Raw genomic sequence first — 24,567 nt, forward strand, 5'->3', positions numbered from 1 at the left:
ACACCCCGCGCCCCCCCCGCCCGGCCGGGCTTCGGAATCTGAAGTAGGGCAGCGCCGCAGGAAAGGGGCAAGGCTGGGTCCGCGTGCTCAGTAGCCTCGCGGCGCTGCTGTGTGCGCAGCCCAGGCAGTGGTGCCTGCCCAGGGCAAGGGGGGGCCGCACATGTGCAGCTGGCGCGATGCGCCCTGGGCGGCAGCGTTACCGCTGGGGCCTTTCTTCTCTAGCAGAAAAGGTGGGTTTTAATGTGGCGGACAAGACGTGGTGAAGGCCCCTGTGGACCAGGCGGGGGTAGTTTAACACGCATGAGCCGGAACGACCAGTGCCTTGTCTGCATGCGGATTGTACTGGTTGTTGCCACTTCTATGTGAGCTGACACGTGCTAAAACCCATCTTTTTTCCTAGTGGGGGCAAACCTTTACTCGTTAACAGTGCTCCTAGCTCAGCTGCAACAGGCCCTACTTCACTCTCTGCAGTGAATCCCCAATAGATGACAAGGCGTGATAATTTGTTTTCGTTGCATTCAGTGTTGTGACCTGACTAGGAGCCCGGTGTGCACGGTCAGTACCTTCAGAATAGTTTGCTGCTGCCGGTACTTTATAGGCATCAGCAAGAGTTTGATTTTACCATAGTTTTTCAGGACTTGTAATGAAAAATGTCTTTCAAAATAAATTCAGTCCTCTTAAAAAATAACCTATTTTGTTATTTATATTAGTAGTTTCAAGGTTGTAGTTTGATGCAGCACACAGACAATATTGCATGCAGTATTTCGTGTCAAAGTTTGGGCCATTTGACTAACCCACACTGCTACACAATGTCAATTTAAGCTAGTGGTTTAATTGGAGTTCTGCTTTTAGTCCCCCAGCTCCAAGCTTTATTTTTATTCCCAATGTGATACCATCAACAATTCCATATTTTAGGTCTACTATTTCAGCAAATTCCCACCCTGTAATATCTGATGTATTGCTTACAAATAAAACAGGAGTACTTGTGGCACCTTAGAGAATAACAAATTTATTTGAGCATAGGCTTTCATGGGCTATAGCCTACTTCATCAGATGCATAGAATGGACCATATAAGAAGAGTGTGTGTGTGCGTACACACACACATACAGAGAAGATGCCATACCAGCTCTAAGAGGTTAGTTAATTAAGATGACCTGTTAGCAGCAGGAAAAAACTTTTGTAGTGATAATCAAGATAGCCAATTACAGACAGTTGACAAGAGGTGTAAGGATAGTTATAAGAAAATAGATTCAAGTAGTGTAATGACTCAGCCATTCCCAGTCTCTATTCAAGCCAGAGTTAATGATATCTAATTTGCAAACCAATTCAAACTCAGTTTCTCATTGGAGTCTGTTTTTGTAACAGTAACAGACCTGAAGGTGGCAATTTTGCAACAGAAAGACTTCAAGAACAGATTCCAGTGAGAAACTGCTGAGCTTGAATTGGTTTGCAAATTAGATACGATTAACTCTGGCTTGAATAGAGACTGGGAATGGCTGAGTCATTACACTACTCAAATCTATTTCCTTATTACTATCCTTATACCTCTTGTCAACTGTCTGTAATTGACGAACTTGATTATCACTACAAAAGTTTTTTTCCTGCTGCTAACAAGTCATCTTAATTAATTAACGTCTTAGAACTGGTATGACATCTTCTCTGTATGTATGTGTGTACACACACACACACTCTTCTTATATGGTCCATTCTATGCATCCGCTGAAGTGGGCTGTAGCCCATGAAAGCTTATGCTCAAATAAATTTGTTAATCTCTAAGGTGCCACAAGTACTCCTGTTCTTTTTACTGATACAGACTAATAGGACTGCTACTTTAAAACCTGCTTAGAAATAGTTAATCAGGAATGACTTCCCAGGTAACGTGCCCTTAACTGCAGACCTGTTGGTGGATTCATCAGCAGGTACTACAGTAAACCTAGATTTCAAAATGCATTTGAGACATTTTGTAGTTGTCTTTATAAAACTTTTCAGTCACTGTTAATACAGTTTGACCCATCTTTAAGATAATTTTTAGCCATCGAGTTGCACACATTCTGCATCAGACAAATGATATGTTGACTTTAGAAAGCTGAATAAGATGGCAACTTCTGGATCTCTGTTGCATTTTATTGAGCAATCTAGTAATAGGAGTGTCTTGTGGACAAAGTGACACTTTTTTTTCTCCCATGTATTTCACAGAAGTAGCAGCATGGTCACATAGAGGTAGGGAATCTATTCCAGACATCTCCCACCCTCCAACAGGGGTTGGGAACCAGGAGTTGTTGGCAGAAAAGAAATGAAGAAAAAACAGGAGAGAGAAAAAATAAAGGGGGAAAGAACGAAATGAAGGGCAGAAGTAATAGTGGCCTCCGAGGTGAACATATTTGCTCCACTGAATGATGCTGAATGTAATAATTAGGTACAGAATAAATAAGTTCAGTTATTAAACAAAGGCCACATTCCCCTCATGAACACTATGCAAACTACCTATTGACATCCATAGGAGAGCTGTGGATTTAGGGGGAGTACTTAGTTCTAAACATATAGGCTGGGTAAAAACCATAATTAAAAATAAAATTCAGACCTCTCCTCAGAATAAGAAGAACATAAGAACGGCCATACTGGGTCAGACCAAAGGTCCATCCAGTCCGGTATCCTGTCTGCTGACAGTGGCCAATGTCAGGTGCCCCAGAGAGAGTGAACCTACAGTGATCTCTCTTCTGCCATTCATCTCCACCCTCTGACAAACAGAGACTAGGGACACCATTCTTTACCTGTCCTGCTAATCGCCATTAATGAACTTCACCTCCATGAATTTATCTAATTCTCTTTTAAACCTTGTCATAGTCCTAGCCTTCACAACCTTCTCAAGCGAGGAGTTCCACAGGTTGGCTGTGCACTGTGTGAAGAACTTCCTTTTCTTTGTTTTAAACCTGCTGCCTATTCATTTCATTTGGTGGCTCCTAGTTCTCATATTATGGGAACAAGTAAATAACTTTTCCTTATTCACTTTCTTCACACCACTCATGATTTTATATACCTCTATCATATCCCCCCTTAGTCTCCTCTTTTCCAAGCTGAAAAGTCCTAGCCTCTTTAATCCCTCCTCATATGGCACATGTTCCAAACCCCTGATCATTGTAGTTGCTTTTCTCTGAACCTTTTCTAATGCCAGTATATCTTTTCTGAGATGAGGAGACCACATCCATACATGGTATTCAAGATGTGGGCGTACCATGGATTTATATAAGGGCAATAAGATATTCTCCGTCTTATTCTCTATCCCTTTTTAAATGATTCCTAACATCCTGTTTGCCTTTTTGACCGCCTCTGCACACTGCGTGGACGTCTTCAGAGAACTATCCACAATGACTCCCAAGATCTCTTTCCTGATTAGTTGTTGCTAAATTAGCCCCCATTATATTGTATGTATAGTTGGGGTTTTTTTCCAATGTGCATTATTTTACATTTAGCCACATTAAATTACATTTGCCATTTTGTTGCCCAATCACTTAGTTTTGTGAAATCTTTTTGAACTTCTTCACAGTCTGCTTTGCTCTTAACTATCTTGAGCAGTTTAGTATCATCTGCAAACTTTGCCACCTCACTGTTTACCCCTTTCTCCAGATCATTTGTGAATAAGTTGAATAGGATTGGTCCTAGGATTGACCCATGGGGAACACCATTAGTTACCCCTCCATTCTGAAAATTTACCATTTATTCCTACCCTTTGTTCCCTGTCTTGTAACCAGTTCTCAATCCATGAAAGGATCTTCCCTCTTATCCCATGACAACTTAATTTACATAAGAGCCTTTGGTGAGGGACCTTGTCAAAGGCTTTCTGGAAATCTAAGTACACTATGTCCACTGGATTCCCCTTGTCCACATGTTTGTTGACCCCTTAGAAGAACTCTAATAGATTAGTAAGACACGATTTCCCTTTACAGAAACCATGTTGACTTTTGCCCAACAATTTATGTTCTTCTATGTGTCTGACAATTTTATACTTTAGTATTGTTTCAACTAATTTGCCCAGTACTGACATTAGACTTACCTGTCTGTAATTGCCAGGATCGCCTCTAGAGCCCTTTTTAAATATTGGTGTTACATTCACTATCTTCCAGTCACTAGGTACGGAAGCTGATTTAAAGGACAGGTTACAAACCATAGTTAATAGTTCCGCACTTTCACATTTCAGTTCTTTTAGAACACTTGGGTGAATGCCATCTGGTTCCAGTGACTTGTTACTGTTAAGTTTATCAATTAATGCCAAAACTTCCTCTAGTGACACTTCAATCTTTGACAATTCCTCAGATATGTCACCTACAAAGGACGGCTCAGGTTTGGGAATCTCCCCAACATCCTCAGCCGTGAAGACTGAAGCAAAGAATTCATTTAGTTTCTCCGCAATGACTTTATAATCTTTAAGTGCTCCTTTTTTATCTCGATTGTCCAGGGGCCTCACTGGTTGCTTAGCAGGCTTCCTGCTTCTGATGTACTTAAAAAAATTTTGTTCTTACCTTTGGAGTTTTTGGCTAACTGTTCTTCAAACTCCTTTTTGGCTTCTCTTACTACATTTTTACACTTAATTTGGCAGTGTTTATGCTCCTTTCTATTTACTTCACTAGGATTTGACTTCCACTTTTTAAAATATGCTTTTTTATCTCTCAGTACTTCTTTTACATGGTAGTTAAGCCACGGTGGCTCTTTTTTAGTTCTTTTACCGTGTTTTTTAATTTGGAGTATACATTTAAGTTGGGCCTCTAATATGGCGTCTTGAAAAGTGTCCATGCAGTTTGCAGGGATTTCACTGTAGTTACTGTACCTTTTAATTTCTTTTTAACTAACCTCCTCATTTTTGCATAGTTCCCCTTTCTGAAATTAAATGCCACGGTGTTGGGCTGCTGAGGTGTTCTTCCCACCACAGGCATGTTAAATGTTGTTGTATTATGGTCACTATTTCCAAGCGGTCCTGTTATAGTTATCTCTTGAACCAGATCCTGCCCTCCACTCAGGACTAAAATCGAGAATTGCCTCTCCCCTTGTGGGTTCCTGTACCAGCTGCTCTAAGAAACAGTCATTTAAAGTATCAAGAAATTTTGTCTCTGCATTTCGTCCTGAGGTGACATGTACCAGTTAATATGGGGATAATTGAAATCCCTCACTATTATTAAGTTCTTTATTTTGATAGCCTCTCTAATCTCCCTTAGCATTTCATAGTCACTATCACTGTCCTGGTCAGGTTGTCGATAATAGATCCCTACTGTTATTTTCTTATTAGAGCATGGAATTACTATCCATAGAGATTCTATGGAACATGTGAATTTATTTAAGATTTTTACTTCATTTGATTCTACATTTTCTTTCACATATAGTGCCACTCCCCTGCCTCCCCCTCCCCCACACCTGTTCTGTCCTTCCAGTATATTTTGTACTCTGGAATGATTGTGTCCCATTGATTGTCCTCACTCCACCAGGTTTCTGTGATGCCCATTTTATCAATATCCTCCTTTAACAAGAGGCACTCTAGTTCACCCATCTTATTATTTGGACTTCTAGCATTTGTGTACAAGCACTTTAAAAACTTGTCACTGTTTATTGGTCTGCCCTTTTCTGATGTGTCATTCTTTTTTATGTGAATGTTTCTCGTCTGATCTGGCTAGGGTGACCAGACAGCAAGCATGAAAAATCGGGATGGGGGTGGGGGGTAATAGGAGCCTATATAAGAAAAAGACCCAAAAATCGGGACTGTCCCTATAAAATCGGGACATCTGGTCACCCTAGGTCTGGCTCATACTTTATCCTCTTCCATCCTCTCCTCCTGACTAAAACCTAGAGAATCTCTATCAATAGACTCTCCTCTAAGAGAAGTCTCTGTCTGATCCACGTGCTCTTCTGCAGTAATCTCTTAGATCCCCCCATCTCTTAGATTAAAAACTGCTCTGCAACCTTTTTAATGTTAAGTGCCAGGAGTCTGGATCCACTTTGGTTTAGATGGAGCCCATCCTTCCTGGATAGGCTCCCCCTATCCCAAACGTTTCCCCAGTTCCTAATAAATCTAAACCCCTGCTCCCTACACCATCGTCTTATCCACATTGAGACTCTGAAGCTCTGCTTGCCTACCTGGCCCTGCATGTGGAACTGGAAGCATTTCTGAGAATGCCACCATAGAGGTCCTGGATTTCAGTCTCTTTCCTAAATTTGACCTCCAGGACATCTCTCCTACCCTTCCCTATGTCATTAGTACCTATATGTACCATGACTACTGGCTCCTCCCCAGCACGACACATAAGTCTATCTAGATGCTGCAAGAGATCCGCAACCTTCTCACCAGGCAGGCAAGTCACCATACATGAATATGATACGTGTGTGTACACTAGAATCATTTAATGTTTTTTTCCTATAATCTTGCCAAATGTCAAAAGTAATTGCGTGAACATCAGTAGGACAATACTTAGCATAGAATATTTCAGCAATTTCTTGGAGCTGCTTTTTCTGAAACTGAAAAGGGGAGAAGGAATTCTTGATTTAGTCCTAAGTGAAATACAGCATCTGGTTCAAGAGGTGAATATAGGTGAACCACTAGATAATAGGATTAATGTAAGTAAATTTTACACTGTTGTAGGGGAAAAAATGCCATAGAAACCCACCACAGTAGCATTTAACTTCAAAAAGGGGAACTCTACACAAAAATGAGGACGCTAGTTAAATGGAAATAAAAAGGAACAGTCACAAGGATGAAATGCCTGCAAACATCATGAAAGCTATTTAAAAACACCATAATAGTGGCTCAGACTAAATGCATATCCCAGCCAAAAAAATTCAACAATGGTCAAACAGCAGAGTAAAAGAAGCAGTTAGATTAAAAAATACAGCCTTTAAAAATTAGAAGCCCAATCCTCGTGAGGAAAATAGAAACTGGTAAATCAAGTGTAAAACTATAATAGGGCAGGCCAAGAAAGGATTTGAAGAGCAACTAGTTAAGGACACAAAAACTAACAACAAATTGTTTTTTTTAAGGACATCAGAAGCAGGAAGCCTGCCAAACAGTCAGTGGGGGCACTAGGTGATTGAGGTGCTAATGGAGTGCTCAAGATGAGTTTTTTTCAGAGAAGCTACATTAATTCTTTGCATCAGTCTTCACTGCAGAGGATATGAGGGAGAGTCAGACATCGGAGCCATTCTTTCTGGAGACAAATCTGAAGAACTGTTCCAGATTGAAATTGATTAAACTAACAGTAATAAGGCACCGGGACCAGATGGTTTTCACCCAAGAATTCTGAAGGAACTCATACATTAAATTATAGAACTACTAATTGTGGTATGTAACCTACTGCTTAAATTAGCTTGTGTGCTAGAGGGTAGGTAGCATAATGCCTTTTTTAAAAAAAAAAGGCTCCAGAGCTGATCCTGGCAATTACAGGGTGGTAAGCCTACTTCATTACCAGGCAAATTAGTTTAAACTATAATAAAATTATCAGATATAATTGGGGAAAAGTCAGCATGGTTGACCTTTTGAAAGGGAAATCATGCTTCACCAACCTATTAGAATTCTTTGAATGAGTCAGCAAGCATGTGGATATAGTGTACTTGTCAAAAGCTTTCTGAAAGTCCAAGCTCTCTCAGTAAAGGCTCTTAAGCAAACTAAGCAGTCATGGGATGAGACAGAAGGTCCTCTCATAAATCAGCAACTGTTAAGTAAGCTATGAAAAAAAAGGGTAGGAATAAATATTTTCACAATGGAGAGGTAAATAGCAGGGTCCCTCAAATATCTGTACTGGGACCTGTGCTGTTCAGCGTACTCATAAATGATCTGGAAAAAAAGGATGACTAGTAAGATGGCAAAATTTGCAGATGATACAGAGTTACTCAAGAGAGATTAAAACTGGAAAAAGTGCAGGGAAGGGCAATGAGAATGATTAGGGGTGTGGAGCAGCTTCCATGAGGAGAGATTAAAATGACTAGCACTGCTCAGCTAAAAAAAGAGACAGTTAAGGGGGGCTATGATCGAGGTTTAGAAAATCATAAATGGTGTGGAGAAAGTGAATAAGGAAGTGTTATTTATCCCTTCACCTAAAACAAGAACTAAGGCCTGGTCTATACTACGCGTTTAAACAAAATTTAGCAGCGTTAAACCGATTTAACCCTGCACGCGTCCACACAACGAAGCCCTTTATATCGATATAAAGAGTTCTTTAAACCGATTTCTGTACTCCTCCTCGAGGGGAGTAGCGCTGAAATCGGTATTGCCATGTCGGATTAGGGTTAGCGTGGCCGCAAATCGACGGCATTGGCCTCCGGGCAGTATCCCACAGTGCACCATTGTGACCGCTCTGGAAAGCAATCTGAACTCGAATGCACTGGCCAGGTAGACAGGAAAAGCCTCGCGAACTTTTGAATTTAATTTCCTGTTTGCCCAGCGTGGAGCTCTGGTCAGCATGGGTGGCGATGCAGTCCCAAATCCAAAAAGAGCTCCAGCATGGGACCGTATGGGAGATACTGGATCTGATCGCTGTATGGGGAGACAAATCTGTTCTATCAGAGCTCCGTTACAGAAGATGAAATGCCAAAGCATTTGAAAAAATCTCCAGGCTACGATACAAAGTCCACAGCACAGTGCTGTGTGACAAGCGTAACGGAAAGCCAAAGAATCAAATGGACGCTCATGGAGGGAGGGAGGGGGTACTGAGAACTCCAGCTATCCCACAGTCCCCGCAGTCTCGGAAAAGCGTGTGCATTCTTGGCTGAGCTCCCAACGCCTGAAGGGTCAAAAACATTTTCCTGGGTGTTTCAGAGTATATGTCATCAATTTATACCCTTCCGCTCCCCCCACAAAAGAAAAGGGAAAAAAAATATTTCTCGCCTTTTTTCAGTGTCACCCTATGTCTACTGCATGCTGCTGGTAGACGAGGTATTGCAGCGCTGAACACCAGCATCCCCTTCCCGGAGGCAGACGGTACAATATGACTGCTACCCATCGTCATCATCAGCCCATGAGTGCTCCTGGCTGGCCTCGGTGAGGTCGGCCGGGGGCACCTGGGTAAAAATGGGAATGACTCCCGGTCATTCCCGGCAGATGGTACAGAACGGCTGGTAACCGTCCTCATCATAGCAACTGGAGGCTGAGGTCTATCGGCCCCTCCCTTTCATGTCTAAAGAAAAGATTCTGTACTGCCTGGACTATCATAGCAGCTGGAGGCTTCCTCCCCCTCATTTTATCTCACTAAAAAGTCAGTGTTTCTTATTCCTGCATTCTTTATTACTTCATCACACAAATGGGGGGACGCTGCCACAGTAGCCCAGAAGGGTTGGGGGAGGAGGGAAGCAATGAGTGTTGTTGTTGCAGGGGCACCCCCTAGAATGACATGCAGCTCATCATTTCTGCAGGATCTCTGTGGCTCTGACACAGAGCGGCTGTGCTCTCTGGTTCTCTAATAGACTTGCCCCATATTCTAGGCAGGACTGACTCTATTTTTAGACAAAACATAAAGAAAGGAATGACCCGGGGAGTCATTCCCATTTTTGTCCATGCGCCCCTGGCCGACCTCAGCGAGGCCAGCCAGGAGCACCCATGACAGCAGCAGATGGTACAAAACGACTGATAACCGTCATCTCATTGCCAATTTACAATGGCAGACGGTGCAATAGGGATGGTAACCATCTCTGCTACCTTGCAAAGGCAAATGAATGCTGCTGTGTAGCACTGCAGTACCACGTCTGTCAGCAGCATCCAGTAATATACGGTGACAGTGACAAGGCAAAACGGGCTCCATGGTTGCCATGCTATGGCGTCTGCTAGGGCAATCCAGGGGAAAAGGGCGTGAAATGATTGTCTGCCGTTGCTTTCACGGAGGAAAAATTGAGTGACGACACTTACCCAGAATCACCCGCGACACTGTTTTTGCATTGGGATCTCAACCCAGAATTCCAATGGGTGGAGGAGACTGTGGGAACTATGGGATAGCTACGGGATAGCTACCCACAGTGCAACACTCCAGAAATCAATGCTAGCCTCAGTACATGGACGCACACCGCCGAATTAATGTGCTTAGTGTGGCCGCGTGCACTCGACTTTATACAATCTGTTTTACAAAATCGGTTTATGTAAAATCAGAATAATCCCGTAGTGTAGACATACCCTAGGTGTCACCTCATGAAATGAATAGGCAGTAGGTTTAAAACAAAAGGAAGTACTACTTCACACAACTTTGTGGAACTTGTTGCCATGGGATGTTGTGAAGGCCAAAAGCATAACTGGCTTTAAAAAAAAAAAAAAAAAAAGTTGTTGTTCATGGAGGGCAGGTCCATCAATGGCTATTAGTCAAGATGGTCAGGGATGCAACCCTAAACCTCCAGTGCCAGAAGCTGTGACTGGACGACAGAGGATGAATCAGTTGATAATTGCCCCATTCTGTTCATTCCCTCTGAAGCATCTGGCACTGGCCACTGTCAGAGATAAGATGCTGGGCTAGATGGACCAATGGTCTGACCCTGTATGGCCATTCTTATGTTCAGTTTTTGACAATTATCTTTTAGTTAAAGTTCTTCAAAAAAGCAGGATCTTATAAAAAGCAAGTGTTATAATAGCATGTCTTGGTCTTAAATATGTAATTTGTATATTTAAATTCTGTTATGATTAATTGATTCTGTTATGTGGAAACCAAATTTTTCATACCCATTTCAGTAAAGCAACATGAAATTTTAAGGAATACTATTGCATTCAGTTTAAAATTTGACTTAGCTTCAAAATTATTCTGTCTGATGACAAACATTCTTTGAATTCTAAATAATAATAAAAAAAGTGCTTGGTTGCTAAGATATTTTTAAAAATCCCACTATGTATAACCCAAGCATGTCATATAGCAGTCAGCAAATCCTATTCCTAAGAACACTGCCAATCTTATCAAAGCTACTGGTACATCTATGTACATACATACATACATACAAACACTCATGCTCCAAACACACAAATATAGCTGTAAATGAAGTGGAGCTACAAGCCAACATTTTCAAACCTGAAAGCCTAAAGACATTTAGATGTCTAGCCAACTCCTATGAAATTTTCAAATGTGGGTGCCTAAAGCCAGTGTCTTAAATCCACATTTTGACATTTAGATCAGTAGTGGGGAACCTGTGGCCCGTGGGCCGCATGCGGGCCACCAAACAGTTTGTTTATATTTGCATGGCTGCCTGCAGCTCCCAGTGACTGTGGTTCACTGTTCCCAACCAATGGGAGCTGCGGGAAGCGGTGTGGGCCATAGAGACGTGTTGGCCACCACTTCCCACAGCTCCCATTGGCCAGGAACGGCGAACCACGGCCACTGGGAGCTGCGGGCGGCCGTGCAAATGTAAACAAACTATGGTGGCCTACCAGTGGATTACCCTGACAGGCTGCAGGTTGTCCACCACTGATTTAGATAGTGCTCAGATTTTCAAAAGGTGCTGAACACATGTAACTCGCACTGACTTCAATGGGAGCTGCAAGTACACAGCACCATTGACAATCAGATCACTTCTATCTAGATATCTAAATATGGATTTAGGAGCCTAGCTTTAGGCCCTCAGGTTTGAAAATTTTGATTATATTAATTTGTGTTCCCTAGGAAACCACAGAAATAATCATAAGCCATTCACCACTATCATGGAAGTTGACTATAATATGTATGTCCATATTTTAGGCATCTTCAATACATTTTAAAACTATAACAATGCTTGCACTTAGGTTTCTAACAAGTAGTTTATTCTAATCCTTTTAAATAGAAGTATAGCACTATAGAACAAGGTGTTAAGTGATTTAAAAATCACTAGAACATTAGCAAATTCAATACGTTTTACAATATGAACAAATCAAGTTTTTCTACAAATAAGATATACACAGAGTACTAATCTCAGGCCACGTCTACACTACCTGCCGGATTGGCAGGCAGTGATCGATTTATCGCATCTTGTCTATGTGCGATAAATTGATCCCCACATCTATGCCCATACTCCATCTCGGTCGGAGGAGTAAGCGGAGTTGATGGGGGAGCCGCGGCAGTCGACTTGCCGCCGTGAGGACAGCCAGGTAAGTCAAACTAAGCTACTTTGACTTGCGTACCTTAGATCAATTCCGCCACCCCCCAGCGTAGACCAGCCCTCAGTATCTTTTCCTTTTAATTCTAATAAATGCTGAAGGTCGCTGTTTGATAATTGATTTGTTGATGTTCAGAAAAATAGTGGTTATAAATTTCTACCGGAACAACTCTGGAAGTAGAATATACGGCCAAGATTACTGAGAATAACTGATGTGGGTCAAACATTTTACTTTCAAAGCATTGGAAACTTGAAGTTCAATATAAAAGTTAATCAACATTAATATCTCAATTAAGCTCACTAACCAAACATTTTGAATATCTTTTTGTAATAAATTATATTGCAAAGCTATTTTTCAAAACAGTATATCAGCAGTGACTAGAACCAGTGATCCAAATGCACACAGTAGCATACATATGTTCATTGTGAAGGGTTTCCCAAATCAAAGCTTTTTCTGCTTCTCCACCTTAGCAGTTTGATGAAGTTAAGACTTGCACTGAAGATTTTATCATGCTGAAAAACCATTTTGTAGAAGGTATCAATAGGTAAATCTCCATTAGGATCTGCATATTTCAAGGTTGTCATTGGTGTGTACAGGGTGTTGGTCTGATGGCGAAAAGGTGGATTTTCTGCAAGAATTATCTTTACTGTATGCTGTTAGAATGAGAAATAGGATCGTTAGAGAACATCATTTAGCCAAATAGATGTGCAAGAATCAACAAACAGAATGACTGAGCAAAGTGCCAAAGGTAGCTTTGTAAAATCCTTTAGGAAATTTGACCACATTTTAATCAGGCAGTTAATCCATTAAGATTTTCTTAGGATAATTTAGAAACCTCTAAAAACATGTATCTCTTTGAGGCTAATCAACATAATTTTATTTTCCAACTTTATGAGAAAATATAGTGGAAGTTTATATTTAACAAAAGTAATATATTTACTATTTAGAACATTTGAATTTGAGATCAGTTGTGGAATATGTGATTAGAAAACCAGAAATCTGTTTTTTACCCCCACACGGATTTTTCTCTAAAACTTGCTATGTGCAGCAATAAGACAAGGTAGGTAAGGTGGTATCTTTTGTTAAACCAACTTCTGTTGGTGGAAGGTACAAGGTTTTGAGCTACACAGACATGTATCAGTGACATTTTCAGAGCATCTTTAATACTAATACTGCATCTCGTGCCACCATCAGTCCTATTTCTCAGTACAATCATTTCCTCCTCTTGGAAGTATTGGGCAAGCAGCATGAAGGTGATCAGTATGTTTGCTTGACCCTTTTATTCTTTAAAAAGCATCATAATGATTAAATTCTGGCCCAGCTTCAGTGGGGCTCCAAGGGCTAAGCATTTTGGTTTTTCTTTTTTATTTCAAATGTGTATTGAGGGAACTTCAGCAGAGAGTGGTTTCTTGACTAAAGCTAAAACCTACTAGGTAAACTACCAAAAAAGGCTCTAATACTAATTCCCAATTTGGTGCAAAACAGTCAAAACAAAATTTTTTTTAATTGCTAGCTGGCTCCAATCTACTGCAGCACTGAACTTGGGTCTCCTACCTTTATTCCTTTCCATCTCTTTGATAGCTTTGTATAGGGTTCTATATGTAAGGGCTTTGTGACTCCAATGATCACTGCTGGTTAGCACTTCTGTGCTCATGCCCAAAGGCTTGTGTGTCTGTGTTCTTTAAACCTGTACATAGTGTTGTATGATATGCAATGCATGCTGAACAAATGACAAGTTCCTGTCTCAAAGACATTAAGAGTCTAAAAACAAAAGAAAAGTAGAGTAAGCAAGTGGTGACTAAAGCAGGAGCACTTCATGGAGCAGGTTGTCAGGATATTTTTGAGGGTCAAGGAGAAACTTCTCAAACATTAGTTGAGAATATATGGAGGTGGTAAGAAAGAGGACATGAAATTAGATGTAGGCAAAGGAGAGAAAGGAGGTGGTCAGATAAGCATGGTGAAGCAGAGAAAGTGCAGGGTGAGACCCAGAGAGCATCTTCACTGCAGAGTTAACTTGGCTCTTGCTTGAGTTTTACCCCTATGCCATTTCTCTCTCTCTCTCTCTCATGCACCCCTCTGACCCAAGTTTGGTTGTGCTTTGCACTCAAGCTACCTGGCTCAATACACTAAAGCCAGAATGGTACTTTCACTCAGGCTGGTAAGCTGCCCACTTTTCAGTGAGGACACACACTGAACCCCTCAAGTGCTGATAAATGTCCAGTGCTTTCCCACAATTCCCCGTGTGTGCCCAAAAGGACAGACAAGTTTTCCCAGAATTCACTCAGAAAGAATCAGACTGGCTTAGCGTACTGCAGTGCTAAGAACCATGGGATATAATCCCAGAAGGTTTAGCACCTCAAGTGGGTGAGTACAATGCTAACTCAACTCAAGTGTGGCTTTGCAGCATGGCCATTCACACCCAAGCTAGGCAAACTTGAAAGTTGATCCTCTGGGTAAATTCTGCAATGAAGACATATTATGCAGGTTGAAGTGAGGGCAGGAGTCTGATTCTGAGTTAGAAGCTGTCATAAATATAAAGGGAAGAGTAACCACCTTTCTGTATACAGTACTATAAAATCCCTCCTGGCCAGAGGCACAAAATCCTTTTACCTGTAAAGGGTTAAGAAGCTCAGGTAACCTAGCTGGCACCTGACCAAAAGGACCAATAAAGGGACAAGATATTTTCAAATCTGGGGAGGGGGTAAAAGGCTTTGTTTTGTCTGTTCTTGGTCTGTCAGTTGTGTGTGCTTGCTGGAGAAAGATCAAGAAAGCAAGCTATCCAACTCCATTAGTAAGTACTAGCGAAGAAATGTGTTAGATTACCTTTATTTTGGCTTGTGATTTTCCTTGTCTAGAAGGAAGTTTATCCCTGGATTTGTAATTTTAAAGTTTTGCCTAGAGGGGAGATCCTCTATGTTCTTGAGTCTTTTGTTATTCTGTAATTTACCATCCCTATTTTACAGAGGTGATTCCTTTACCTTTTCTTTAATAAAAATTCTTCTTTTAAGAGCCTGATTGTTTTTTCAGTGTTTTAAGATCCTAGGGTTTGGGTCTCTGTTCACCTGTACCAATTGGTGAGGATATTATTCTCAAGCCTCCCCAGGAATGGGGGTGTAGGGGCTTGGGGGGATATTTGGGGAAGGTAGGGCTTCAAGTGGCCCTCCCTAAATGTTTGTTTAAATCCCTTGGTGGTGGCAGCATTACTTAATCCAAGGAATACGGGAGTTTTTAACCTAAGCTGGTAAAAGTAGTTTAGGGGGTCTTTCACACTGGTCCCCACATCTGTATCCCAGAGTTCAGAGTGGGGAGGGAGCCCTGACAGAAGCTCTTGCTTAGGAGAACTCAGTCTAAAGGAAGGGTCTCTGCTGATTTGTTGTTTGTTCAGACTACAAGTATTTGTCTAGGAAACTGAAGACAGAGATATATTTTCAACTTGGCAGGCAAAGAGCAAGTTATCTCAATTTCAATTGGAGTAACACACATATCCTTGTACGCCAACATCAGAATGTAGTTTAAAGTTCTAGCTGAAGTCACTTATCTGGAAGAATTAATTGCATGCATCTAAGTTTTCCAACTGTATATTGCTGTAAATAAAAGCTACTGAAGTGCTTTATCATTCGGAAAGTGATTAAATGTGGTATTATTAAAAATAAAATATTAAATACAGAACAAGTCTGAATTCAGATATGGTATCAAATGTGTGAATTAGGATGTTTCATATTTACCAGTTTACAAACAACATGAGATTCAGGAGCTTGACACTATTTAAATCAAATACAAATTAAAAAAATATATTGTGTGGGATTTTCAGAAGTGCTCAGTGTTGGCCTACCTTTGCTCTCATCGAAGTCAGTGGTAAAGCTCTCATCAACTTCAGTGGGAGCAGTGTTATGCCAATGTTGAGGGTGTTAAGAGTCACACCCTATTGGTCTAAGGCAAGACACAAACAAAATCACTGGGACTCTATGTAGGTTTCTGGATTCCGCACAGGCAGATCCTGCCAAGGCAGAGTCTTATTGAAGTGAATATGGCTGTGTAAATGCATATGAATCTGTGTGCACAAAGCCAGTTGCAGGATCAGGCCCTTAGTGAGTATTTCGTATATTGGAGGCGGACTGTGTGTCTGACCTTCACTAATGCTGCTCACAAACATTTAGAATCCATTTCTGCTCTTAGATTCCAAGATGCCCTCAATCACACACTGTCATTTTTAACTTATGGTTGATCTGAAGGCTGAAAACTTTCCTGTATTTCCACCTCTCCACAGTGATTCAGGCCTTTGTAACCTCAAGCATTCATTTACCCTAGAGTTCTACTTTGGCCTACTTTTGAAGAGCATGTCAGCCGGCACAATGCAACAGCCTAAATTTGAGATGTAAGTCTATAAGACTGATGTTCCATACTCTACGTTGTCTAACTGTTTGCTTCTAGAAGCAGTTCATGGTGTTGGTTGTGGTCTATAAGCCCTCAAATACAGAGATTGCCTCCAGCAATGTTCTGCTGTGACCTGCTGGTACATTTCTGTTGTTGGTTCCTGGGATAGTCTGGTGGACTTCACATGGGTGTAGGGGGTTGCACTAGTGGAATCTGAGCAAGAGAGGGGCCATAAGCAATGGTAGTAACCCATCTAGATTTCTGGTGACCGTGCACACTGGTGTCATTCTGACTTCACTGGGTAGTTAGATCACATTGCAACTATCCACTCAATGGTATTAGAGATTAAAAGTCACAGCTGCCTTTTAAAACTGGGAGAACTTCATATTCTTTCTAAATTCTAGATCCAGTAATTTCTTGAGGTTGTGCTTAATGAAGTCTAGTGGGTCGAACCAAACAGAGCATTCTAAGACTACACAAAATAATTTGACTAATTACCTCTGCTATGTCCTCTGCACTCTGTCCCAGGATTTGGAAAATCTGTTTGTAATTTTTAAGGTAGATATTAGTAAACATGTCAGCAGTTTCTTCATCAGCAGCTGAAAGATCCATTTTCATTCCATCTTCAAACACCTTTTTTTCAAATTCTGTGATCACTGGGCCTGGCTCAATCAGACTTAGCCTGTTACAAGAACAATAATACATCAGTGATCTGTCCTCCTATCTGGGAAATGTGTAAAGCTATCCTTTATATAGGTAGTGAGTGGCTGCAAATAAATGAGCACTTGTTAACCTTTTTTTAAATAGTAAATTTTTTAAGGGGGAGATCCATACCACAGCTCTTGCCCTGAGTATCTCAGACAGGCACTGGGGGTTTCCATTGGAGAAGAAGACTGGCTGCACTGCTGGGGAGCAGTGGAACTATCAGTCTATGACAGAAGTGGAAGCAGGCAGGACCGGCGCTAGGGATTTGAGCGCCCTAGGCGGACGGCAATTTCACCGCCCCGCGCGCTGGTCTCGCGGCTCCGGTGGAGCTGCCGCAGTGGTGTCTGCGGGAGGTCCACCAGAGCCGCGCGAGCAGCCGACCGTCCACAGGCACGACTGCGGCAGCTCCACCGCGGACCACCGGACCGCCCGCAGGCACCACTGTGGCAGCTCCACGGGAGCTGCCTGCCGCCCCCTCTGGCGGCGCCCTGACCCAGGGGACACCCTGAGCTGCCGGCTGCCGTGGCGGCACCCTGACCCAGGGTCAGGGCGCCTCCGCGGCAGCCAGTAGCCCGGGGTTTCCCTGGGCCAGGGGATGCCCTGGGCTGCCAGCTGCCACAGCGGTGCCCTGACCCAGGGGACACCCTGGACTGTGGGCTGCCACCAGCAGCTCAGACTCCCTCTCTGTCCCAGCAGCAGCGGCTGCTCAACCATTAAAAAAAATAATTGGGGGCGCTTTTTGGTGCCCCCAAATCTCAGTGCCCTAGGCAACCACCTAGTGCGCCTAAATGGTTGCACCGGCCCTGGAAGCAGGAGACAAAGCCCTCTCAGCTGCTGGCTCGCAACTGTGGATCTCTGCAACAAGACTTCAAAATGATCATAAACCTCATTGCCTTCTGGACAAAGTGCTAGATGGATCTCCTTGACATCTCTCCTACATAGTAATAATCGTAGAAGTATTTAAAAGAAAGAGAGAGAGATCTCTTTGGTTACCTCTTGGGTGTATATAATTCTGGAAGGCACTCTTATTCTGTGGTACCCACAAAGTACAGTATAAATACTTAGCCAGAAAGTCCAGCTGCCCAGACTTTTGCTGCTGTTGAGCTCACTGGACCTATGGAAGAGGAGCAGGATTTGCTCAGAAGTGCATAATAGTAAAGCTAAGAAATACTTAAGGTCCCTGCACCAGTTCTTTCTCTAGCTCCATTCTCAAGTTTTAAGTATGCCAAGTCCTTCCTGTTTACAACATAGTTATCTATTGAACGAGGTTTTTGTACAGCAGATTTCTGGCCAGTTCTGTGGCTGGATTAGACTGTTAACGAATATCTGTACTTTGCCCTTATTCCTAAGGCTATACCATGCTACTGATTTTTAAGCAGAACTTCCAAATTAAAAATTCTGCACAGTGCTGACCCTGCTTATGTTATCACTGGTCACTAGCCAATTTCACATTTCTCCATGCAAACTTTTTCTTCTTCCTTCTTCCATGCTGCCTCCTATGCCTGGAATGTCCTCTAACCCTATATGCCACAAACAGTTATCATCTCCTTTAAACCCCTTCTCAGAGCCCACCTATTTACACACACAGTAATTCTCTAATAAATTCTCATTAAAAATATTCAAATTAAATTGTAAGTAATGATATACAAAAGTTATGAACTACCATGTAAGCTGCCTCACAATCTTATTTTGTGCATCCCTCCTACTCACGCTGTATTCGACTGTAGGCATCTCCTCTTTCTGTCTTGCTTTGCTTGATTTCCACTGCAAACTCTTTGAGGCAAGGCCCAAGTTTTTATTCACTATTGAAAGTGCTACGTACCACTATGTTGTTATATAAACGTCTCCAGTAATCATTATAATGAAAGTCATTATTGATCATTCTCACTAAGGTATCTGGGTAGTACAGATTAGAGAAAACATTCTCTTTGAGGCACACATATTACATGACCACATCCCTACAGTACTGTTTCCAGGGATGTATATGAAAGCTATATATATTTTTTCAAAGCTAAACTTACTCCTAGTCTGAATGCTGTAGGTCATGTTTATTTTGTCATTTAAACATTTGCAGTACATTGGTGAGGAGGGCAAGGGTACTTCTATAAGAAGGTTTTAGTGGCTTCTTGTGAATGTATAGCTTCAATTCAAGAGGAAAAATTCTTCATCCTCTTTCTCCGGGACAGGAGCCTGCTATATAATGGCTGTACTACTACTACTACTAGCTCAAGGTGTATTTTAAAGCACAGTCTGATATATAGCCCACACCTTTGGGTCAACACTTACTGAAGTTTAAACTTGAGAGCTTGTATGGCTAAACTTTCACAGAATCCTTCCACAGCAAATTTAGATGCAGCATAAACATCATTGAACAAAATACCTGAAGGCAAAAACAAAATTGTTACAGATCATGTTAAGATCATTTTAAGTTTTTGAGTGGCTTATATTTCCTAAAAAAATTTATAAGCTGTTTGTGGTTATGAGAGCATGAAACAAAATCGTCATGATTTATGTTGGGCTAATTCAAGTTCTGAAGATGTTAAAAACACTCCCACTAAATGCACTGGGGTGACCAAACCTTTTTTTTTTTTGGATACCTGCTGAGCAGTGATTGTCTCCTTTGAACCCTGACTATTATGATTCCTAGATGCCACTGGCATCTGACGCAGGTTAGAGCAGCCTTCAAGCTGTTCCTTGGCCATAGCTGAGGCTCTAGCACATGGTATTTATGTTAGATATTTTGTGGTCTAATACAGCGATCTACATATGTAATACAATCTATCGTTTGGCATGGCAGCTGTGTTGCAGTGCATGCAAGAGATATAAGATTTTAAAGATTTGGTTTTTCACTTCTTGGTGACTCGGAAGAGGCAATATACAACCCTCTAAGACAGATGGTGAGCATCATGTTGCTCATTAGCAACTCTTAGTAGCCAAAGTTTTGACCCTACAACTGCCCACTCACATGAATAATCCTTAGGTGAGAGGCCCATTAAAGTTATTGAGACTACGCATACAAGTAAGATTATGTAGCAACCAAATTAAGAGCAACATTATCTGGCTCTAAAGTGAGGTCCATTTGATGGTTCCCCTTTGGGGGTTAGTGGCAACACCAGGGTACCTAGTAAGAAGGAAAGCCTTACAGAAAGGAAATACTGATTTGACAGTCTGGGATATGGAGGACTTGGGACATGGAAGACTCCAATGAAAGTGTGAAAGGACCCACTGATCAAACAATCAAAGAGTATTTATTTCAGTCTGGAACTGTTGATTCCATCTTTTTGTTCTGTTTTTTTTTTGGGGGGGTGAGGCAGAGAGAGAGCAGTGTTGGAAGACCAACTTAGTATATACTGCTTGGAATACTTTTGTGTGTCAAATATGTGAATTACTAACAGACTGCATATGTACTAAATCTTTTTAAGGTAGAGCTTTTTATAAAGGTAGTTTCACAAAATATCTGTGCATTAAAAAGTGTATTAAAATGTGTTTGTCTTTCCTCTATAGTCCCTTCAAGCGAGACAGAGATAAGTTTCCTATGAACTTACATTGTGAAAAGAGCAAAATGCTACTTTCCAAAAACTCAAACAGTTTTTATGGTCCTAAATCTGCCAGCCTTACTCACAAGCAGTAGTACTTTACACTGCAAGTTGTCCCATTAAAATTAATGAGAGTATTGACATATTATTCAGTGTGAGTCAGAATGTAGAACTGAAGCCCATGTTTGTAAACTGGAAACAATAGCTTAATATACTAGATTGCTTACATTTTTCAGTTCAGAAAAATGCGAGCTTTAAATTATGAATAATTAGTACATAATAATACTTTGCCTTGTATTCCCATGACACTACTTATTATAACTATATGTCCACTCTTTCTCTTCTTCATATCAAGTAAAATCTCCTTCAAGAGTCGAACCAATCCAAAGAAGTTTGTATCCATCACAGTTTTCATCTCATCTACGGTCTGGCATTCAATAGGTCCAATGAGCCCCATTCCAGCATTGCTAACTGTACAGATTCAAAATACAGTAGTGAGTAGTAACTGCAATAAACATTAACTTGTCACTTTCACTGGAAACACATGGTAAAAATGAGTGACTGGAATAAGGGATTAAAACACACAAGAGCAATTAGTTATTCAGCTTCTTACTGAAACCTTGAGATTATATTTGACATGGAATGTCTTTGCTTTTACTCTAATACATTTTAAAATATCTGCTATTCTCAAGTATTTATTTCTGATTTATGCCTTACTTTTTTTCTTTAAATCAGGAAAGGGTAAGGGAAAAATGAGCAAAAACTTCTCTATACACCTCTACCCCGATATAACGCGACTCGCTATAACATGAATTCGGATATAATGCGGTAAAGCAGTGCTCCAGGGAGGTGGGGCTGCACACTCCAGCAGATCAAAGCAAGTTCGATATAACGTGGTTTCACCTATAACATGGTAAGATTTTTTGGCTCCCGAGGACAGTGTGATATCGTAGTAGAAGTGTATTTGCTTATAATTCAGTATTAAAAATTAGGGGCCCAATCAAGTCTCAGTTTACTTCACTGGGTATCAGATCAGGCCTTAGTATGTTTGTTTGATATTTTTGGTCTACATTGTGTTTAGCCCTCATAATGTCAGTTTCTTTTTTTTAAAAATGAACTGGCATCTGTTGAGAACTTTGTCACTATGTGGTGGTCAACAGAAGATTCCATTTGAGTGCTTGTGGTTTCAGAAATGCAGAATGGTTGTGCCATAATATGAGCACTCCGTAGTAAGAAGTGGAATGTCAAATTGGAGCATAGTGCAATTTGCTGTAAATCATGTTAATTTGCACCTTGCTGTTCTGTTGCTCCCCGATCATCTCCCCTAAAAAGGCAGGTTCTACTTCCTCTGAGCCAAGATTTAAAAGCTGAGGGTGTAGTTAGTTGCCATATTATATTTTGTAAAAATAAATTATATTACAGATAATTACAGTAAAGTATCAAATAAAATGGAACTATAACTTATTAGAAATTAACCATGTGCATTTGATGATGCATTAGTCTTTCTTTTAATTATTTATTCACTGACTTGCTAATTCACAAAGGATCACTCTATTGTTAGTGTAAATAAATAGGGGTCTACTGTGTTCAGAGCGTAGAGGTGGTCTTAGGTCTCAAGTGCAGGATGGAAAATCAGGAGATCCAAGTTCTGTTCTCAGCCTTGCCACAGACATATTGTGTGATTTTGTAGAAGACATCTGATCTCTTTGTGCCTGAATTCAATTACACCTCTACCCCACTATAATGCGACCCGATATAACATGGGTTCGCATATAGCGTAGTAGCAGCGGAGCTCTGGTGGCGCTTTAAAAGATCCGGGGCTCCGGCTGCTGCGGGGAGCCCCGGGCCCTTTAAATCACCGCTGGAGCCCTGCCGCTGCTACCCCAGGGCTGCGGCAGCGGAGCTCGCTAGCGATTTAGAGGTCCCTGGCTCCCCGCAGTGGCCAGAACCCGGAGCTATTTAAATCACCGCTGGAGCCCTGCCGTTGCTACCCAGCTATAACGCAGTAGGGATTTTTGGCTCCCCACGACCGCGTTATAGCAGGGTAGAGGTATAATTAGTATTTGTAAAATGGCTTGAGAATCTTGAATGGAAGACTTTATACTGTAGAAGTGTACAGTCTTATTGGTGTTATTCATATATTTATACTTAAATCCATAAACATTTTTAGAAAGAATAATATGTTACTGAAATATCTCTGAATATTTAAAAGGATCCTTAAATTAAATCTTGTATCCTGACTTTTCATCCATCTTTCATTTATGTTCATTACTTGCCTAGGATATCAATCCTTCTGTCAGGGATGCTACTGACACAAGTTTTAATAGACTCTTCACTGCAGACATCCAGTTGTTTAATTTCCAGGGTTTTACCCAAGGTTCTGCCTGCAGCTTCTGCAAGTTTGTCCTGCCTGGTCAGATTCCTCATGGTGGCATACACTGTAAAGAATCATAAACAAGTAACCAGAAATGTAACTGCAGAGGAAGCTTTTCCTTTGAGAATGACAGCAGACACAAGTTACAGTGCATACAACCTTTAAGTCCATATTTTAGTGCTTAGATATCTTGGTGATAGGGCCTTGATAACAACCTAAAACAGAGAGAATGTATTTTAATGTTTTTTATAGTGCTTCTAACTTTCCTAAATCAAATTTTGGGAAGGAATGAATGGAGAAATAAACCATTTATATAGCCATGTTCATAGCTATGTGTTTTTATTTCTATATCAGTTAGGGAAGATATGGTAGAGAAACTAAGCCCAAGATTTTCAATAACAGGTGCCAAAGTTAGGCTCCTAAGTCCACATTTAGGCACCTAAATGAGTTAGAAGCCTATCTTTAGGCACCCATTTTTGAAAATCACAGCCAGTGTGTTTAGAAAAGCAGTCAGAATTTTACATGGAAGTGAAACAAATGATTCCTCAGACTGCAAAATCGTTGGATTTTGCAAGATATTTATCAACGTATAGGTCAGCTTTAATATTACTGTGGCCTAATTAGTCTAACTTCCATGAATCCATACAATCATTCCCTGGTGAGTAAGACCCTTGCTGAGAGTAAACCTGATCTGAATTGCTAAATTCATTTAGTCAGCTACACGCAATTGCAGCAAATATTTCCATTTTGTAAAGACAGTGGAACCAAGTTGTCCCTCTCCTCCCTCATGGCAGTAAATGCAAGGAAGAAATACTGAATCCTGCCTCTCTGAAACAAATTGTTAATTTAATTAAGGGCTCCTAGACACAATGTTTTTTCTTCTAAAATTAGCAATTGCATTTACACCAACAAGACTTTGCTAAGTGCCAAGTAAAGCTAGTTGCAGCTGTGAGAAGAACTAACCTGTAAAAAGGTATGTTTATTTAGCATGCTGCAAATGCATCATTTTTTTTTAATTTAAAAAGTTTCCCTTTTTATACCACTGCCACATTTATCATCTGTTAATTTCAGATAAACATTTCATTTCAGTACAGTCACAGAATCACCATCTGTTTGTAGAAATTAGTACATTTGATTGCTTGATATCTTCCTGTCAGGAAAGGGAGAATTAACAAGAGTGGAGAAGGGAAGCTGAACAGAATTCAGGTACAAACTGGTCAAAATCTATCCATCAGACGGTGAGACACCCAGCACTTAGTATAGTCCACTCTTGTCACACCACAAAATGAAAGTGACTAACAACATGGAAGATGCAGTACTGTGTGTTATTTAATTTCAGAAATATTACCTTTAAATCTTTTCTGTTCATCTCTGGCCATTTTTACAGCCAAGGCGAGTCCGATTCCTGAGGAGCAACCTGTGATGAGTACAGTTTTCTGAGCCATTATTTTCAGCTGGATGGCAGCAGATATAGTGGGAAGTCTTGCTACTCTGATGAACAATCACC

At 41.0% G+C, this 24,567-nt stretch overlaps 1 protein-coding gene and 1 long non-coding RNA gene across 2 annotated transcripts; one reads left to right on the top strand and one right to left on the bottom strand.

The window, feature by feature from the left end:
• The first annotated feature begins 16 nt into the window (after positions 1–16).
• On the top strand, positions 17–16,935 carry LOC127055482 (uncharacterized). The gene is made up of 4 exons (XR_007775499.1): positions 17–555; positions 2,198–2,417; positions 7,019–7,319; positions 16,339–16,935. It is a non-coding gene; the product is annotated as an uncharacterized LOC127055482 (long non-coding RNA).
• Positions 12,288–24,505, bottom strand: LOC127055480 (retinol dehydrogenase 8-like). Its single transcript, XM_050962482.1, has 6 exons — positions 24,409–24,505; positions 22,963–23,124; positions 20,978–21,157; positions 19,437–19,530; positions 16,944–17,127; positions 12,288–12,724 (listed from the first exon to the last, which is right to left on the bottom strand). The coding sequence occupies exons 1-6, from the start codon at positions 24,503–24,505 to the stop codon at positions 12,491–12,493; spliced, it is 951 nt and encodes a 316-aa protein (XP_050818439.1). The 3' UTR covers positions 12,288–12,490.
• Between the last annotated feature and the right edge of the window lie 62 nt (positions 24,506–24,567).

This window comes from Gopherus flavomarginatus, chromosome 7, assembly GCF_025201925.1.
Source record: "Gopherus flavomarginatus isolate rGopFla2 chromosome 7, rGopFla2.mat.asm, whole genome shotgun sequence".
Classification (NCBI taxonomy): domain Eukaryota; kingdom Metazoa; phylum Chordata; order Testudines; family Testudinidae; genus Gopherus; species Gopherus flavomarginatus.

Excerpts from the sequence above, each read along its gene's own strand:
- LOC127055480 (XM_050962482.1), bottom strand. The coding sequence starts at position 24,505 with ATGGCTCAGAAAACTGTACTCATCACAGGTTGCTCCTCAGGAATCGGA. Across the intron at positions 23,125-24,408 it reads TGAACAGAAAAGATTTAAAG|TGTATGCCACCATGAGGAAT; the intron begins GTAATATTTCTG and ends GATTCTTTACAG. Across the intron at positions 19,531-20,977 it reads TAGTGTCATGGGAATACAAG|GTATTTTGTTCAATGATGTT; the intron begins GCAAAGTATTAT and ends TTTTGCCTTCAG.